The sequence below is a fragment of the Carya illinoinensis genome, chromosome 1 (genome assembly GCF_018687715.1).
Source record: "Carya illinoinensis cultivar Pawnee chromosome 1, C.illinoinensisPawnee_v1, whole genome shotgun sequence".
Classification (NCBI taxonomy): Eukaryota; Viridiplantae; Streptophyta; class Magnoliopsida; order Fagales; family Juglandaceae; genus Carya; species Carya illinoinensis.
The window spans coordinates 55,156,693-55,176,880 of NC_056752.1; the positions used below are offsets into that span (position 1 = coordinate 55,156,693).

General features: G+C 36.2%; 1 protein-coding gene across 10 annotated transcripts; it reads left to right on the forward strand.

Moving 5' to 3' along the window:
- The first annotated feature begins 15,084 nt into the window (after positions 1 to 15,084).
- Positions 15,085 to 20,153, forward strand: LOC122289823 (uncharacterized protein YKR070W-like). Of its 10 annotated transcripts, none has more exons than XM_043097152.1 (13): positions 15,086 to 15,294; positions 15,536 to 15,639; positions 16,034 to 16,069; positions 16,507 to 16,580; positions 16,724 to 16,764; positions 17,179 to 17,227; positions 17,354 to 17,551; positions 17,975 to 18,070; positions 18,305 to 18,487; positions 18,582 to 18,649; positions 19,186 to 19,387; positions 19,687 to 19,770; positions 19,913 to 20,153. In XM_043097152.1, exons 1-13 carry the CDS (start codon positions 15,185 to 15,187, stop codon positions 19,970 to 19,972), a joined length of 1,305 nt encoding a protein of 434 aa, XP_042953086.1. In that variant the 5' UTR covers positions 15,086 to 15,184; the 3' UTR covers positions 19,973 to 20,153. The 10 variants fall into 10 exon arrangements, 9 of the variants coding, with proteins under 9 accessions (XP_042953086.1, XP_042953079.1, XP_042953095.1 ...); XM_043097145.1 differs by having other exon boundaries at positions 15,087 to 15,294; positions 17,179 to 17,250; positions 17,350 to 17,551; XM_043097161.1 differs by lacking the exon at positions 18,305 to 18,487 and having other exon boundaries at positions 15,088 to 15,294; positions 17,179 to 17,250; positions 17,350 to 17,551.
- Positions 20,154 to 20,188: the final 35 nt, after the last annotated feature.

Genomic DNA, 20,188 nt, shown 5'->3' on the forward strand with positions numbered 1-20,188 from the left:
ATGTCTTACTTAAGTCGAATTTGAACTTCTAAAGAAGATAGATCTCAATTTGGGTCAAGCTCGAGCTCAATTTTTTAATAATCAAGTTAAGTTTGATTAGGCATCATTTTAAAATACAATAAAGTTAAGTTTTGATTAGGCATCATGATGATGATTAGGCATCATCATTTTAAATATTAGTGTATATTTAAAATATACACTAATATTTTAAATATATTTTCAAAAACCTGTTTTAAACAGATCAGAGGTTGAAAAACCTGTTTTCTTATATTTTAAACGGATCAGAGGTTGAAAAACCTGTTTTCTCATATCCTCGCATTTAATGGCTCTGATACCATTAAATGCGGAAGTAAGTGAAGATAGAGAGAAAATGAAATAAGCTCAAAGATTAATGGCAAGAATTAAACGTGAACAGATATTTTTAGCGTCTTAGACTGCCGATGCATGAAATGCTTGATATGAAAATTAAAGAAATAATGAACCAAAACTTTCAAATATTATTAATTGAAAGTAAATATTTAAACAAAACTTACACAAGCTTGAAATAAAGAAAAAGAAGAGAAGGAAAGTGAATTGAAGCTTGCAAGTAAGTAGGGAAGCAGTTCTTGCTGAAGGTTTATTCGGCTAGAAAGTTCTGCCCCCTAAACGAAATGAAGAGCCCTTTTATAGAAGAAGGAAGCCCTTTTACAAATAGTGAACCCATGAATTACGGAATTACTATTCACTTTTCAGAAAGCATGCACTCGTCGAAAGTAGTTTTGTCTTCTTTCGTCGAAAGTGAAATACTCTTTCTGCACTCAAAGCACCGAAAGCATTTCTGTCTTAATGTGCTGTATGATTGTGCCGAAAGCAAACTAAAATGATTAAAGCATCGAAAGCATTTCTGTCTTCAATGTGCTCTGATAACTAAACCATCTTTCCGCCCCCAAAAAGTTGAGACTCCGGGGTTGAGAAGTGGCCAAATGGTCGGGCATGATTCAAATATCACCTAACCCAGGGGGATAGTCTTCGGAATCATGACCAAAAACATTGCTGTACGGAGCAGAGGCTGTCGAATCTGCTGATGAGGCTTCTGACTCCTTATCCGAATCTTCACTGTTGGAGGTTCCTTCAATGGATTTCTTCAACAGCTCAATTTGTAAAAGCAAATCCTGCTTCTTTGGTTTTGAAGAAGAGGATGAACCAATAGAATCCTTCTTTTTCGCTGAAGATGATTTCTTCTTCTGCTTTGATGAAGAAGTCTTCGAACTGGAAGCCTGATCACATGAAGCTGGAATGGCTGGATATGGAATCAAAGCTTGAACTGGGGTGGGGGAGGGGAACTCTTGTTTATCCTTGAGGTTAGGAACAACAAGGGGAAAATCAACTGATATTCTTGAAATAATGTCATTTGTATGGGGAAATTTATCCCACCATTTGACAAAATACTGGCGAATTAAGATATGGTCTTTTTTAGTGTATTGCCATCTACAAATCCAAGGAATTTTGTATTTGGCACAAAAATGGAGCAAGGGCGGGAGTAAAACGTCTCGTCCTTTCATTCTTGATACACTGGAAATAGTAAAATGTTTGATAGCCTGTTGAAGGTTATCAGGAAATAAATCATTAATGGGGCCAAAGAAATGCCACCATTTCTGAAACCATAAAGGAAAAGATTGCTTGCACTTCTTGTCGAAATTGAAGAACCAAGAGTGCTGCATAACCGGATTTTGAAACAAAGGAAACTTTAACCATGCCTCAATATAATCATAATAATTATACTGAGTGTTAGAATCCTTGATTGTTTTGAAGGTAGAAGGGTGGGTTTCCCATTCTTCTTCTGTTATGACTGAAAGAATATAACAATTGTGAAAGATGATCTTTGAAGGATCAACTTTACAATAAATAGGTTTAATGGAAACGGAAGCAGTGCTAACCAAGATTCCAAGATAATAGGTGAGGTTTTTATTTGGGTCTTCTGGGATCCAATGGAAACCTCGAGGAAAATAATCAGAAGCAATCTGGAAAGGATCTGTTTTTACCGATTTCTCAATGTAAAACAGAGTCTGAAACCAAGCTTTTAAAAAATACTCTGCCTTGTTAGCAGAGGGAAATCTGGGTTTTACCGTAGCCAACGGATTTGCATACACATCGAATGGAACGGCTAAGGTAGAAGCAAAAGAACTGGGGGGAATAAGCCTAGGAACGTGTCCTAAGCTGGTAAACCTATTGGCTATCTCCAGTGGGGAGGAAGCCAATGCTGATGCAGATGCCGGAGGCATAAGCATTGGTAAAACAGGTGCAGGGGGTGGTGAAGTAACCGGTGGAACTGGTTTCTTCTTCTTACTCATGTTTTCTGCAAGAATTCACGGGTAAGGAAATCAGGGATCGAATTATCAGAACCTTTGATAAATTCAATATCATAATCAAAAACACTTAAAATAGCTTGCCATCGTGCAAAAATCTGTTTTGATGCAATGTTTTTAACATCTTGTTCTAAAACAGTTTTAGCAGTTTTGCAATCAATGCGTAAAAGAAAATGCTGATTAAGCAAATCGCTTTGAAATTTAGAAATACATAGTACTACAGACAAAATCTCTTTTTTAATAGTACTATAATTATGTTGTGCATGATTCCAGGTTCCGGAATGGAAGCGAACAATTTGTTCAGAGGAGCCTGGTGAAACAATTTGTTTCAGGATGCCGCCATAGTCTGTGTCAGAGGCGTCAGTCTCGACAATCTTGAAGCTGTTTGAAGTAGGAATTCCAAGACACGGAAGAGTTTTGACATGTGTCTTGATTTGTTTCACAACCTTGGTGTGAACATCAGTCCACGGAGAAGGATTGGAACGCAATCTCGCAAAAAGAGGGCGACATTGTTTTCTCATATCCTTGTAGAAATCTGAAATGTAATTTAAAGAACCAAGAAACCTTTGAAGTTGGTTTTTGTCAAGGATGACATCGGGAAATTTGTAAGCAAATTCAATGGCTCTTTGGATGGGCCTGATTTTGCCTTCAAAGATGTCATAACCAAGGAATCTGATCTTGGTTTGAAACAGTTTAATCTTTTTTGCAGAAACAACAAGTCCATTTCTTTTGATGATCTCAAGAAACGTTTTAAGATGTTTCCAGTGCTCATCAATAGATTTGGAGAAAACAAGAACATCATCTATGTAGACGATGGTGAAATCAGTGAATGACAGGAAAATATCATTCATAATGTTTTGAAACTCACTAGGAGCATTCTTCAGCCCAAATGGCATGACGTTCCACTCATAGTGACCGAATGGAGTAGTGAAAGCAGTCTTGTACCTGTCTGACTCCCTAACTTGGATCTGCCAAAATCCGGACTTAAGGTCAAACTTGGAAAAAATAACTGCATCACTTAACCTATGAACCAAGTCATTCTTGTTAGGGATGGGATACCGAATCCATTCTAACACCTTGTTCAAGGGTTTGTAATTAATGACTAACGGGGTGTACCTCGCTCAATCTCAGCATTTTCTGAACATAAAAAGCCGCACACGACCAGGGTGAGTTACTATGCCTGATGATATTCTTAGCAAGAAGATCTTGGATTTCATTTTTGCAAAACTCCAAAGTTTCTCTATTCATCTGAATAGGTCTTGCTTTGGTTGGAATTAAATTTTCAGAGAAATCTTTAACATAAGGTAAAGAAACAACATGTTTCTTCCTATGCCAGAAAGCATTAGGAAGTTCAGAGCAGATCTCATAAATCAAAGTTTTTTGAAAATCTTCAATTTTAGATCTAAGCAGGGGATCATGCAAATTATCAGAAACACGTTTGAACTTGATTTCTTGTTTAAGAAAATCTAAATGTTTTCTTTTTGTAGAGAGCAAAAACACAGATCTTCTAGCAGTATCACGTTCAAACTTAGAAGCAAACTTAAACTTGACTTTCTGTCCAAAGGGGTCAGTGGTGATCCCATCAGCTTCAGAAAGGAATGGATAAATCATGTTGAGAAAAGGCATGCCAAGAATAACATCATGAGTCAAATTCTTAACAAGCACAGAAGGAATTTTAAAGCAAACATTGTCCTGGCAAACATGAGCTGTGTTCAGCTCATAACGAATCTTCATCTTAGATCCGTTTGCCGAGAATAAATTCTCTTTGGACTTTTCGAAATAGGAGGTAGGAACTAAGCCTTCTCGGATGCAGTTAAAATCCGCTCCTGAATCGATCAAAGCAATAGTAGAGAATCTGTATTCATGATTAACCACAATTTCTACCAAACAAAACCATTTCTGTGGAACAGAACGGTGAACTAGACAAATTTCCTTAGTTGGACTAGAGGGTTCAGCATGGTCTGACTGGTTTGATTCTTCACCAGAAGGACTGTCATGATCAAATTCCTTATCCAACTTTAAACATGCTAAATCTTGTTTAAAAGATGCATTTTCAGATTTGAGATTTTTGATCTCCTCTCTGAGTTCAGTAATCTCTCTTTTTACAAGAGATACTTCATGCTGTAAATCATTTAATGAAATATCTTTGGGTTTTTGTTTTTGAAAACGTCCCAAAGTTTCTTCAAAAGAAATTTTGCCCTTGGAAGTCGATGGCTCTTTACGAGTCATTGTTTCCTTAAGCTTTTTGAGATATTTCTCTTTAAGCTCAGGGTCCTGGATCTGTGAGATAATCGAGAGGAGCATGTTTTCATGTTCCTGCTCTTTACTCAAAACAGGTCCTTGTTCTCTTCCTCCATCTAAAACATTGATTGTTTTGACTTTAGAAGCACAACAAGAATCATTGCATCCAAACTTGATGTTTGGTGAGCTAATATGATCAGAGTCCGAGTGGTAATCAGATCCACTAGAACTAAGTTCATCATCATCAAAGGATGTAGGAGATCTATGTTCGAGTAATCGAAACAGATCTTCTTGATCAACGACATTGATATTTAACTCATTAAGCTTCTTTTTAAAACCTTGTTGGCTTCTTTGTACACTTATTCGCATAGTGTCCATGTTGGCCACAATTAAAACATGTTCCCTTTGCAAGGATTTTTGAAATCTTTTTATGAAATGGTTTCTTTCTTGAAACCGATTTTGAAATAGGTTTTTTATAAAACTCCTCACGGGATCTGTTATAGTTCCTGCGAGGTTTTTCAAACTTTTTTGAACTTTTTCTGCGCTGTACAGATGGAGCAATAGGAGGAAGGCCAAATTGTTCGCAAAAGTTTCCCATCTCATATTTGGCTTTCTTTCTATCTTTCATATGTTGAGCAATCATCCTTTGATCATTGCACATACTAATACCAAGTTTTTGAATCATACTTACAATGTCACCGTAAGTATAATCATCATAATTCATATAACCCGTAATATCAGTAAGTGAGTCCTTTACCTTAATGGCGAACAAACGAGGCAATCCGTCAATGAATTTCTCTTTCCAGTAAGGTTTTTGAGAATCTTCTCTAAGCATAACACGAGACATAAAAACATCTTTATACCAACGATAATCAGACATTTTATTACATCTCAAATTATTCAAATAATCAGAAACTCTATTTGTGATGTTGGAAGGGGTTCCAACAAAATGTTTAACTATGGTAAAAATCAGGGTGTTGACACCATCAGAGGATCCTTGGGTTCTTTCCCTTCGGTCCTCTTCAGGTGGCAAGATGGGTAAACCATCTGTGTCTCTTTTGACAGCAGAACGAATGGTTTTCCTTCCTTCGGTAGTGAGATGTTTGTCCCACCAAGAACGAAGCATCCCTAAAAATCCACTGGTCAGGATATCAACAATCTCAGTCTGGTTGAGTTTGTTGTTGTAATAAGCAATAGCAACCATGGACATACGATTTAGAGTATTGAGGATTTCTTGCTTAGAGAATCCATCAATATTCCATTCATACATTTGGTCAGCAGATACGGAGAACTGAGAGTGTGAACCTCTCTCTTCGTACTGTAAATCAGGAGGAGTGGGTCTAGAATACCAGTTTTTCGTGAGACCTACTGGTTTGATGTCTCTTGAATATATCCTGGCAAGTTCGGGTTTTTCGACTTGAAGACCCTGAAATTCTTTTTCAAGTAAATCAATTTTCTGAACTAAGGAATTATCAGACAAAGAATCATTATCATCAGAATTCCAAGTATGCAAAGAAAAGGAATCGTCAAAATTAACCCCTGGGCCGTTTCTGTCTATAACAGAACAGGAGGGTTTTTCTTGCTTAACTTTAGCAAGCATCTGATCAAGTTTAGCCATTGTATTGGTCACTCCAAAATAGATTTTTGACCTATCAGCTGGCAGGACGATCAGAGGTTTTTCAATTGTTTTCTTTAAAGCAGGTTTTTCAAAAACAGGTTTTTCAACTATATCCTCTATATGGTCAAGCTGTTGACCTATTGTATGAAGGGTCTGGTTGACGAAATTGTTTTGTTCTATTATCTTCTTTGTTTCTGTAAAAACATTTTCATTCGGACCTGGATCCGAGATTTTAAAAGGTGAAGCTCTCACTTCTTTCCCTTTAACAGAAACAAGGATGGTTTCTAAAGGAGGGTGGCTGGTTTTTACAACTTTCCTGCCTTTTTCTTTAGTAAAACTTGTTTTTAAAACATTCAAATATTGTTTTGAATTATCTTTCTTTGAAACATAACGCGATTTTCAAGGAAATCGAAGAACAAGATGTGCTTGTTATCCTTGTACATCTTTTTCTTCCATTCTTTTCGAATCTTCTGTTTCTCAGAAACTGAGTAAATCCTATGATAATTTTTTCGCTTATCATGGTTTTCTTTAGACATAAAATCAGCATGTAAATTAATCATATCAATCTCAGGAGGCATACCTGACTGGGAACTAGCAGATGAGCTAGATCTGTACATCTTGCTCACCTTGGTAATTACTGAAACAAAACTCTTGGATACATCCTAAATCTAGGTCTTTTCGTTTTCCTAGTTGCAGGACTCACACATACCGGAGGGCCATAGATCTTCTGGTTCTGGATTCTAACAGCTTTGTTATATCTCTATCTCTTCCTTATCTTGATAATTTCTGGAAACACTCTAAGTTCATTATGTTTCTAGTTATTTTCTCTCTTTCCTGTTGTACACCATCGCAGTCGAATAGACCCTACGAGATACCTCCGGAGTTCCTTGTGCTCCGTGTTAGCCGGGTAGGCGTGTGAAGGACGTTGAAGGGATATAGAGGTTGTGCTTTGGTCTTGTGGCCCTCCGGTATGTGTGAGTCCTGCAACTAGGAAAACGAAAAGACCTAGATTTAGGATGTACCCAAGAGTTTTGTTTCAGTAATTACCAAGGTGAGCAAGATGTACAGATCTAGCTCATCTGCTAATTCCCAGTCAGGTATGCCTCCTGATATTATTAACGAAGAAGATTGTGAGATTTCAGAAAATGATTCAGATTCTGAATTGCTTGTAATTAATATGATTAATTTACATGCTGATTTTATGTCTAAAGAAAACCATGATAAGCGAAAAACTTATCATAGGATTTACTCAGTTTCTGATAAACAGAATATTCGAAAAGAATGGAAGAAAAAGATGTATAAGGATAACAAGCACATCTTGTTCTTCGATTTCCTTGAAAATCATTATGTTTCAAAGAAAGATAATTCAAAACAATATTTGAATGTTTTAAAAACAAGTTTTACTAAAGAAGAAGGCAGGAAAGTTGTAAAAACCAGCCACCCTCCTTTAGAAACCATCCTTGTTTCTGTTAAAGGGAAAGAAGTGAGAGCTTCACCTTTTAAAATCTCGGATTCAGGTCCGAATGAAAATGTTTTTACAGAAACAAAGAAGATAATAGAACAAAACAATTTCGTCAACCAGACCCTCAATACAATAGGTCAACAGCTTGACCGTATAGAGGATATAGTTGAAAAACCTGTTTTTGAAAAAAAAAACCTGCTTTAAAGAAAACAATTGAAAAACCTCTGATCGTCCTGCCAGCTGATAGGTCAAAAATCCATTTTGGAGTGACCAATACAATGGCTAAACTTGATCAGATGCTTGCTGAAGTTAAGCAAGAAAAACCCTCATATTCTGTTATAGACAGAAACGGCCCAGGGGTTAATTTTGACGATTTCTTTTCTTTGCATACTTGGAATTCTGATGATAATGATTCTTTGTCTGATAATTCTTAGTTCAGAAAATTGATTTACTTGAAAAAGAATTTCAGGGTCTTCAAGTCGAAAGACCCGAACTTGCCAGGATATATTCAAGAGACATCAAACCAGTAGGTCTCACGAAAAACTGGTATTCTAGACCCACTCCTCCTGATTTACAGTACGAAGAGAGAGGTTCACACTCTCAGTTCTCCGTATCTGCTGACCAAATGTATGAATGGAATATTGATGGATTCTCTGAGCAAGAAATCCTCAATACTCTAAATCGTATGTCCATGGTTGTTATTGCTTATTACAACAACAAACTCAGCCAGACTGAGATTGTTGATATCCTGACCAGTGGATTTTCAGGGATGCTTCGTTCTTGGTGGGACAAACATCTCACTACCGAAGGAAGGGAAACCATTCGTTCTGCTGTCAAAAGAGACACAGATGGTTTACCCATCTTGTCACCTGAAGAGGACCGAAGGGAAGGAACCCAAGGATCCCCTGATGGTGTCAACACCCTGATTTTTACCATAGTTAAACATTTTATTGGAACCCCTTCCAACATTACAAATAGAGTTTCTGATTATTTGAATAATTTGAGATGTAATAAAATGTCTGATTATCGTTGGTATAAAGATGTTTTTATGTCTCGTGTTATGCTTAGAGAAGATTCTCAAAAACCTTACTGGAAAGAGAAGTTCATTGACGGATTGCCTCGTTTGTTCGCCATTAAGGTAAAGGACTCACTTACTGATATTACGGGTTATCTGAATTATGATGATTATACTTACGGTGACATTGTAAGTATGATTCAGAAACTTGGTATTAGTATGTGCAATGATCAAAGGATGATTGCTCAACATATGAAAGATAGAAAGAAAGCCAAATATGAGATGGGAAACTTTTGCGAACAATTTGGCCTTCCTCCTATTGCTCCATCTTTACAGTGCAGAAAAAGTTCAAAAAAGTTTGAAAAACCTCGCAGGAACTATAACAGATCCCGTGAGGAGTTTTATAAAAAACCTGTTTCAAAATTGGTTTCAAGAAAGAAACCATTTCATAAAAAGATTTCAAAAATCCCTGCAAAGGGAACATGTTTTAATTGTGGCCAACCTGGACACTATGCGAATAAGTATACAAAGAAGCCAACAAGGTTTTAAAAAGAAGCTTAATGAGTTAAATATGAATGTCGTTGATCAAGAAGATCTGTTTCGATTACTCGAACATAGATCTCCTACATCCTCGGATGATGATGAACTTAGTTCTAGTGGATCTGATTACCACTCGGACTCTGATCATATTAGCTCACCAAACATCAAGTTTGGATGCAATGATTCTTGTTGTGCTTCTAAAGTCAAAACAATCAATGTTTTAGACGGAGGAAGAGAACAAGGACCTGTTTTTAGTAAAGAGCAGGAACATAAAAACATGCTCCTCTCGATTATCTCACAGATCCAGGACCCTGAGCTTAAAGAGAAATATCTCAAAAAGCTTAAGGAAACAATGACTCGTAAAGAGCCATCGACTTCCAAGGGCAAAATTTCTTTTGAAGAAATTTTGGGACGTTTTCAAAAACAAAAACCCAAAGATATTTCATTAAATGATTTACAGCATGAAGTATCTCTTGTAAAAAGAGAGATTACTGAACTCAGAGAGGAGATCAAAAATCTCAAATCTGAAAATGCATCTTTTAAACAAGATTTAGCATGTTTAAAGTTGGATAAGGAATTTGATCATGACAGTCCTTCTGGTGAAGAATCAAACCAGTCAGACCATGCTGAACCCTCTAGTCCAACTAAGGAAATTTGTCTAGTTCACCGTTCTGTTCCACAGAAATGGTTTTGTTTGGTAGAAATTGTGGTTAATCATGAATACAGATTCTCTGCTATTGCTTTGATCGATTCAGGAGCGGATCTTAACTGCATCCGAGAAGGCTTAGTTCCTACCTCCTATTTCGAAAAGTCCGAAGAGAATTTATTCTCGGCAAACGGATCTAAGATGAAGATTCGTTATGAGCTGAACACAGCTCATGTTTGCCAGGACAATGTTTGCTTTAAAATTCCTTCTGTGCTTGTTAAGAATTTGACTCATGATGTTGTTCTTGGCATGCCTTTTCTCAACATGATTTATCCATTCCTTTCTGAAGCTGATGGGATGACCACTGACCCCTTTGGACAGAAAGTCAAGTTTAAGTTTGCTTCTAAGTTTGAACGTGATACTGCTAGAAGATCTGTGTTTTTGCTCTCTGCAAAAAGAAAACATTTAGATTTTCTTAAACAAGAAATCAAGTTCAAACGTGTTTCCGATAATTTGCATGATCCCCTGCTTAGATCTAAAATTGAAGATTTTCAAAAAACTTTGATTTATGAAATCTGCTCTGAACTTCCTAATGCTTTCTGGCATAGGAAGAAACATATTGTTTCTTTACCTTATCTTAAAGATTTCTCTGAAAATTTAATTCCAACCAAAGCAAGACCTATTCAGATGAATAGAGAAACTTTGGAGTTTTGTAAAAATGAAATCCAGGATCTTCTTGCTAAGAATATCATCAGGCATAGTAAGTCACCCTGGTCGTGTGCGGCTTTTTATGTTCAGAAAAATGCTGAGATTGAGCGAGGTACACCCCGTTTAGTCATTAATTACAAACCCTTGAACAAGGTGTTAGAATGGATTCGGTATCCCATCCCTAACAAGAATGACTTGGTTCATAGGTTAAGTGATGCAGTTATTTTTTCCAAGTTTGACCTTAAGTCTGGATTTTGGCAGATCCAAGTTAGGGAGTCAGACAGGTACAAGACTGCTTTCACTACTCCATTCGGTCACTATGAGTGGAACGTCATGTCATTTGGGCTGAAGAATGCTCCTAGTGAGTTTCAAAACATTATGAATCATATTTTCCTGTCATTCACTGATTTCACCATCGTCTACATAGATGATGTTCTTGTTTTCTCCAAATCTATTGATGAGCACTGGAAACATCTTAAAACGTTTCTTGAGATCATCAAAAGAAATGGACTTGTTGTTTCTGCAAAAAAGATTAAACTGTTTCAAACCAAGATCAGATTCCTTGGTTATGACATCTTTGAAGGCAAAATCAGGCCCATCCAAAGAGCCATTGAATTTGCTTACAAATTTCCCGATGTCATCCTTGACAAAAACCAACTTCAAAGGTTTCTTGGTTCTTTAAATTACATTTCAGATTTCTACAAGGATATGAGAAAACAATGTCGCCCTCTTTTTGCGAGATTGCGTTCCAATCCTTCTCCGTGGACTGATGTTCACACCAAGGTTGTTAAACAAATCAAGACACATGTCAAAACTCTTCCGTGTCTTGGAATTCCTACTTCAAACAGCTTCAAGATTGTCGAGACTGACGCCTCTGACACAGGCTATGGCGGCATCCTGAAACAAATTGTTTCACCAGGCTCCTCTGAACAAATTGTTCGCTTCCATTCCGGAACCTGGAATCATGCACAGCATAATTATAGTACTATTAAAAAAGAGATTTTGTCTGTAGTACTATGTATTTCTAAATTTCAAAGCGATTTGCTTAATCAGCATTTTCTTTTACGCATTGATTGCAAAACTGCTAAAACTGTTTTAGAACAAGATGTTAAAAACATTGCATCAAAACAAATTTTTGCACGATGGCAAGCTATTTTAAGTGTTTTTGATTATGATATTGAATTTATCAAAGGTTCTGATAATTCGATCCCTGATTTCCTTACCCGTGAATTCTTGCAGAAAACATGAGTAAGAAAAAGAAACCAGTTCCATCGGTTACTTCACCACCCCCTGCACCTGTTTTACCAATGCTTATGCCTCCGGCATCTGCATCAGCATTGGCTTCCTCCCCACTGGAGATAGCCAATAGGTTTACCAGCTTAGGACACGTTCCTAGGCCTATTCCCCCCAGTTCTTTTGCTTCTACCTTAGCCGCTCCATTCGATGTGTATGCGAATCCTTTGGCTACGGTAAAACCCAGATTTCCCTCTGCTAACAAGGCATAGTATTTTTTAAAAGCTTGGTTTCAGACTCTGTTTTACATTGAGAAATCGGTAAAAACAGATCATTTCCAGATTGTTTCTGATTATTTTCCTCGAGGTTTCCATTGGATCCCAGAAGACCCAAATAAAAACCTCACCTATTATCTTGGAATCTTGGTTAGCACTGCTTCCGTTTCCATTAAACCTATTTATTGTAAAGTTGATCATTCAAAGATCATCTTTCACAATTGTTATATTCTTTCAGTCATAACAAAAGAAGAATGGGAAACCCACCCTTCTACCTTCAAAACAATCAAGGATTCTAACACTCAGTATAATTATTATGATTATATTGAGGCATGGTTAAAGTTTCCTTTGTTTCAAAATCCGGTTATGCAGCACTCTTGGTTCTTCAATTTCGACAAGAAGTGCAAGCAATCTTTTCCTTTATGGTTTCAGAAATGGTGGCATTTCTTTGGCCCCATTAATGATTTATTTCCTGATAACCTTCAATAGGCTATCAAACATTTTACTATTTCCAGTGTATCAAGAATGAAAGGACGAGACGTTTTACTCCCGCCCTTGCTCCATTTTTGTGCCAAATACAAAATTCCTTGGATTTGTAGATGGCAATACACTAAAAAAGACCATATCTTAATTCGCCAGTATTTTGTCAAATGGTGGGATAAATTTCCCCATACAAATGACATTATTTCAAGAATATCAGTTGATTTTCCCCTTGTTGTTCCTAACCTCAAGGATAAACAAGAGTTCCCCTCCCCCACCCCAGTTCAAGCTTTGATTCCATATCCAGCCATTCCAGCTTCATGTGATCAGGCTTCCAGTTCAAAGACTTCTTCATCAAAGCAGAAGAAGAAATCATCTTCAGCAAAAAAGAAGGATTCTACTGGTTCATCCTCTTCTTCAAAACCAAAGAAGCAGGATTTGCTTTTACAAATTGAGCTGTTGAAGAAATCCATTGAAGGAACCTCCAACAGTGAAGATTCGGATAAGGAGTCAGAAGCCTCATCAGCAGATTCGACAGCCTCTGCTCCGTACAGCAATGTTTTTGGTCATGATTTCGAAGACTATCCCCCTGGGTTAGGTGATATTTGAATCATGCCCGACCATTTGGCCACTTCTCAACCCCAGAGTCTCAACTTTTTCGGGGCGGAAAGATGGTTTAGTTATCAGAGCACATTGAAGACAGAAATGCTTTCGGTGCTTTAATCATTTTAGTTTGCTTTCGGCACAATCAGACAGCACTGTTCACTTTCACTGTTCATTCCGTAATTCATGGGTTCACTATTTGTAAAAGGGCTTCCTTCTTCTATAAAAGGGCTCTTCATTTTGTTTAGGGGGCAGAACTTTCTAGCCGAATAAACCTTCAGCAAGAATTGCTTCCCTACTTACTTGCAAGCTTCAATTCACTTCCCTTCTCTTCTTTTTCTTTATTTCAAGCTTGTGTAAGTTTTGTTTAAGTTTTGTTTAAATATTTATTTTCAATTAATAATATTTGAAAGTTTTGGTTCATTATTTCTTTAATTTTCATATTAAGCATTTCATGCATCGGCAGTCTAAGACGCTAAAAATATCTATTCACGTTTAATTCTTGCCATTAATTTTTGAGCTTATTTCATTTTCTCTCTATCTTCACTTACTTCCGCATTTAAATATTAGTGTATATTTAAAATATACACTAATATTTTATACAATACATTTCATTTCATTTAATTATTATAATTTTTTTAAATTTGTATATAAAATAATATAAATAATTTAATTTTTTAAAATTTTAAAATAATAATTAGGGGTGTAAGAAAAAACTGGAAAACCGAAAAACTGGCCCAGACCAAACCGGACCGGACCGGTTGTGCTGGTTTTGGAACGGTTCGGTCCGGAACCGGTTTTCATAAATGAAAAACCGGCCGGAACCGGTCCGGTTTCGGTTTCGGTTAGTTTTGGACCGGACCGGACCGGTACTATTTATATATTAATATTATATATAATATATTTTATGTTATATATAATTTTTAATCACATAAAAAATAATCACATATATACTAATACTAATATTCTAATATAGATTATAGTTATACTCGTACTAATATAGTTATACTAAATCATCAAAACTAACACTAACATATAGCTATACTAATAGTCTAGTATTAATACTATTATATTGTCTAATATATTATATAGCTATAACTAATACTAATATATATATACTAATACTAATCGTCTAATATAGGATTATAGCAGATTTGTTTTTACACTAGATTTCTTATTTTAGTTTTTGTTTTATAGCAGTTTTTTATATAGTGAATTTTGTTTATATAATAGATTTTTTTTATAAAGCAGATTTTTTATATCAGAATTTTTTACATAGCAGATTTATTTTTTTATAAACCAGATTTTTGATAGCAGAATTTTTTTACATAGCAGATTTTTTTTTACAAAGCAGATTTTTGTAAATGGTAAACAGAATTTTTTAAATCAGTTTTTTCTTTTAAACAGAATTTTTATAAAAAATTTGTATTTTATTAAAACCGGACCGGAAACCGGTAAAACCGGAATATTGGTTTAGGAGGAAAATCGATGCGTAATTGATTTTGAAAAATGTAAAACCGGTGCCTACCGGTTCGGTCCTAGATTTTGTACAAAACCAGACCGAACCGGACCGGTTACACCCCTAATAATAATTTAAAAAATATAATTTAATGATATTTTATTTAATTTTTAACTTTTAAATCGATTCATTCAACATTTTCGTTGTATCAATCAATGAAGGAAAATGCTGCTGTGCCGCATGGGCGGTATCGCTCAAGTGTACTGCTCGAGAAAAAAAAAATATTTTTTTTACTTAGTAATTAAATAAATAATTTTAAATATATTGATATATATATTTTTATTTAATAATTAAGAAAGGGGTTAAAAAAATAAAAGATAATTGAAAAAAAAAAAAAAAAAAAAAAAGTGGTAGCCCCACCCATCAATGAATGCCGCGCCGTCAGTCGGGGGCGCCACTGTGAGTAAGCGTTGTATGACATCCACCAGGCACGAGCTCAAACAAAAGAGAACCAGAAGAGAGAGAGAGAGAGATAGCTAGAGAGGGGCGAGAGAGAAAAATGAGATGTCGAGCGGTTTTTAGGGTTTCTCAGAGCAGGAACAGAGCGCCACTGCTGCTCCAGCCTCAAGCTTCGCGTTTGTATTCTCAGCTTCAATCCAAGCACGAACGGTTCGTCAATTATCATTTCTAGTTTCATTACCATAATCCTGAAATAACTTTGTCGCTAAGCTTGGCTGCCAAGAAATTGTCGGAAAAAGAAAGATATCGTAATCATGGACCAAGTTTTGATTCTTTTTACAATAAAAGCATCGGAATGACGCAAGAAGTTGACTGCTACGAGTCACGACTTCTGTTAGTATTATTGTTTTCTATGTTTCATTTGTTTCACTGGTAGTGGATTTTGTATTAGGTCTACTTTTGGAATTGCCTTTGACATTGATGGCGTCGTTCTTCGCGGTCGCGTTCCCATTGGTGGCTCTCCGCAAGCTTTGAGAAGACTGTATGGAGAATCTGGTACTCCACAACCTATGCATCTCTCTCTCTCTCTCTGAGTGGCTTGCGAAGTTTCTCTACAAATACCTTTATCTGGTTGCTGAGAAATTGGAGGAAGAGTAAAGGGAATAAGAATTAATGCGTCCGTGTTTATCGTTGTCTCCGACTCAGAATATTAGAAATTCATTTCAGTACGTCAAAATTGTTGTAAATTGAGTACTGTATACGACTGGGCGGGTCAGTGTGTTTAAATTACTGAAAGTTGGAAGGTGGTGATAAAAGTAATATTTACTTTTCTACTCTGTTATTTTTTTTATAAGCAATAATTTTATTAATAGCAATATAGGCAAAACCCAAGTACATAAGATCTTTTCCACTCTGTCATTAAACGTGACTTGGCTAAGTTTTGCTGCAGGTGCTCTGAAGGTGCCTTTTATTTTCTTGACGAATGGTGAGTCATCAATTGATTCCATCTGCGGTTCACGAGTAGAAACATGAAGAGCTAATAAGAAGGAGAGTGGCCTCAAATATATTTTTTAGCATCCATTTATTAATTAGGCTTAGTGAAGTAGATGTGCACAAACATGTGATGGCAGGCATCAACCATAGAATGTTTGGTATGCATTTGTTTTGGATGTTTTTTTTATAAGTTGTTTTGGATACTTACTCTTCGGGTAACAAAAATTATTTTGACAAACACTTTTTTTTGATAAGTAATTATTTTGACAAACACACACACATAGGGAAGATATTTCTCAAATTCCATTATTTTAGCATGATATCAGTGCATGGATATGCTGTATTTTTTGTAATTGTTTATACTTATCTCGAGTGATATGTATACACGACAGCAATAAAATGAAGAACACCGTTGTTTGATTTGAATAGGAGGTGGCATCCCCGAATCCAGACGTGCCATTGAGCTAAGTGATCTTTTGGGAGTATACATTTTACCTTCTCAGGTAGTGTTTCGTTTTTCTGGTAGTTTATATTTTCTTTCAGTATAAATAGGAGATTGAAATATATTTGTTATTGATGTCATCAATGGCATTTGATTGATGGAATATTGGGCAATTGCTATTCTTTTTGTGTTATCCTAATGCAGGTTGTACAGGGTCACTCATCTTTTAAAACTTTGTTGAAGAGGTATCACTTTGATGCAAACCTTCTCTAGATTAAAGCATTGCATTGTTTTGCATCATCGTTGTCGTCAAGCCAGGTCTTTTTTCTTTCCATGACTGACTGGTAAAAGCTAAGCTTGGATAGCTCCGACTGCAGTTTGTCTATAAACTTGTCGTTATAGGAAACAGTCTATTTTAAATAAGCTTCTTTCAAGTCTAGACTATCAGTACCAAAGACAGATATTTTGAATGCATTTGTATTTTCTTGTCATTGAAATATCCTCCAATAGTTATTTGGTTTATTATATTGAATTGTTCCATTGTTCCATGATTATTGCCAATGTATTTTCAACTTTTTACGAGTTATTATGTCTTTCACATCGTAATAACATATTATATTATCATCATCTTATGTAAATTTTATTGATTTCCTCTTTAGATACGAGAATGAACTCACCATTGCCACCGGAAAAGGGGAACCTGATCTTGTAATGTCTGAATACGGTTTCAAGTATATTTGCCTATACCTCAGTCATAATATTTCCTGAACTGAAGCCCATAGCTTTCTATATTTTGTTGGAATTATGTGTGACTTTGTTTTTGGTGACAGAAAGGTCCTTTCATTAGATGAGTATGCTTCCTACTTTGAGAATATTGATCCTGTTTCTCAATATAAGATGTGGACAACTAAGTGGGAGTCGAGTAAGTGTAGTTGCCCCAAGAACTTGGTTCCAAGTTTCAACATCACCTCTGACAGAGTTAAGGCAGCTTTTGTAGTCAGCGATCCAGTAGATTGGGGCAGGGACATTCAGGTGATCGTTTTCCTATTTCATCATTTTGGAAATTACAATGAGCCAGGTGATGCATTGTAATTAATTGGTAAAATGTTACTAAATACCTATAAAAAAATGTTACTTAAATTGTATCGCATGTAAATAAATCTAGGAATTCAGGATAAGGATAATATCTTTAAAAGGTTTCCAATATTGGTGCAATGTGTAAGTTGAAAAATCCGAATGCAATCAATTTTTGCATATATTTTGCTTTTGTTGTCTGTAGCAGCCTCGGTTTTCCTATGAGTTTTCGGGAATATTATGTACCTTTGATGTTCTATGATAGTTGATCTTCTTTGTTGTGATGCACTAACTTGTGCATGCTGCATTTTATCATCTTATCCCAGTTAGCATTTATTGTAGCCTTGCAAAAGTGCTGAACTTATTGATGGATTGCATTAGGTTCTCTGTGACATTTTAAGCTCTGGAGGCCTTCCTGGAGATGAGAATGGACAGCAACCACCTTTGTATTTTGCTGCTGATGATCTTGAATATCAGGTTGGTCATTAAGCTAATTCAGAAATGTAGCCTTGGGCGTGGTCTATAAATGATTTTTATATGTACTTTAAATAGGATCCGCAAAATTGCTTTTAGAAAATGATCAATCCAAATTTATTGATTTAACTGAGAGCTATTCATAAATGGTGTAACGTTTCTACACAAAACTTGTGAATACTTACATCGGTTACCTAGTTGATGGATTCAAAGAGGAAATTTCTTACCTGTGTGAAGTGCAGCAGAAAAATCATAGATGCTGGTCAGCTCAAATGGTTTGAAGTGATTGAACCAACACTCAACAGGCATGACTTATGCAGCCTTGGTGTCATGCCCATAAGTCAACACTCAAAGTGGACTTCACTCGTTTTAAACCATCAAATTGTTCGGTCATGGCATAAATATTCCCATAAGACTCCAGTAATTTGTTTGTTTGTTTGTTTACTTGCTCATTTTAACTCAGTTGCTGAAGTAAACTTGAGAATATTACTTACAGTTGACCTTATTAATACAGGCAGCATTTCCATCTGAACGCCTTGGAATGGGTGCTTTCAGAATTGCACTAGAAAGTGTCTTCAACAGGTAAGATTAGTGTCTCATGCCTAAAAGTGAAAAGTGTTTTAAATCCTCACTTCCATCAAATGAGAGAGAGAGAGAGAGAGAGAGAGAGAGAGAGAGAGAGAGAGAGAGAGAGAGAGAGAGAGAGAAGGGGGGGGGGGGGGGGGGGACATCAGATCGAAGTTTTAGTCAATGAGGAACCTCTTGGTTTACATACATACCTACTCTTAAGAATCCAAGAGAGGATTTTCCTCTTAATTGTTCGCATATGGAACCCATTTGGAGGAAGCTACACCTTGATTCTATGCTAAATTATCATATTTTCTAAACAATTGTTTCACTCACCTATCTATGAAATTTATGGGTATTGGATCACCCCTCCCTCACATGCGAGCCCTTCTCGTAATGTTGGTGGTTGTATCCTCATGTTCTAGCACAAAGTTGAGTAGATAGGAGAAGAGACAGAGCCACCCTTCAAGAGCAGCATACTGAAAAACAAGTGGTAATTGCCATGAACTCCCAATAGTAGAAGAATTCTTATATTTGATTTTGGTTTCCAGAATTCACTGTAATGCTCTGGACTGCGTTATATTCGGGAAACCAAATCCGTTTGTATTCAAGAACGCAGAAGCCATACTGAGACAACTTCGCTCATCATGTGATGATAATTACATAAATAATGGAAACAATGGATCACACCCTTTCAAGACGCTTTATATGATTGGTGACAACCCCTTAGTTGATATCAAGGGTGCAAAACAGGTTTGTCTGTCTACTCCTTAAGCTCTTGAAATTTCAGCATAATATGAAAGAGGTTTTATTTACTGTCTAGATACCTCAAAGAACTCAGGTGGATATTCATCCAAGGACAATCTCTCAAATACACATTAAGACGTTGACCTGTTTTTTTTTTCTTTGCTGATTTCTTAGTCCTTTGGCCTGAATGTTACATGAAGAACACCTTGTCAAAATCAAATGTAGTAGACCGAATGCTACATGGATAACTCATAATCAAATGTATCAATTGTTATATTACTGACGGGACACCTTTCAATACTCAGGCAGGACATCCTTGGTTTTCAATTTTGACGAGGACAGGTGTTTTCAGGGGAAAAGATAATCATGCAGAATTTCCAGCTGATCTGGTGAGTTCATTGTTGATGCCATTTCTTTTATTATTCCTATGGTAAACGTATAGAAGAGATGGGAGAGTTTGGGAATGTGAAACATATGTACTAATAGTTGCTGTTATGTTTTGCTATGTTTCTTTCTTTGATACTTGTGAAGGTCGTTGATACTGTTGAAGAGGCGGTTGACTATATTTTGAAAAAGGAGAGTGCTTGTTAGGACGTAAGCCATTTTTAAAATGGAATCGATTTTTCGTGCGCTCTTGACCAAAACCATTATATGGCAGGTAAAAGGAAAATGAGTAATGCAACGTACATTTATTTTTGTATACTTTCTGTGCATTTCACTATAATTGGTTGGATCAATTTATTTTTAATACACAATCAATCATATCAGCGAAGTGCACAAAAGAGTAAGTAAAAGTGTGAATATAAA

Coding starts and splice junctions, on each gene's coding strand:
- LOC122289823 (XM_043097145.1), top strand. CDS start 15,185: ATGAGATGTCGAGCGGTTTTTAGGGTTTCTCAGAGCAGGAACAGAGCG. Junction 16,070..16,506: donor TTTTATTTTCTTGACGAATG/GTGAGTCATCAA, acceptor TGATTTGAATAG/GAGGTGGCATCCCCGAATCC. Junction 17,552..17,974: donor ATTGGGGCAGGGACATTCAG/GTGATCGTTTTC, acceptor GGATTGCATTAG/GTTCTCTGTGACATTTTAAG.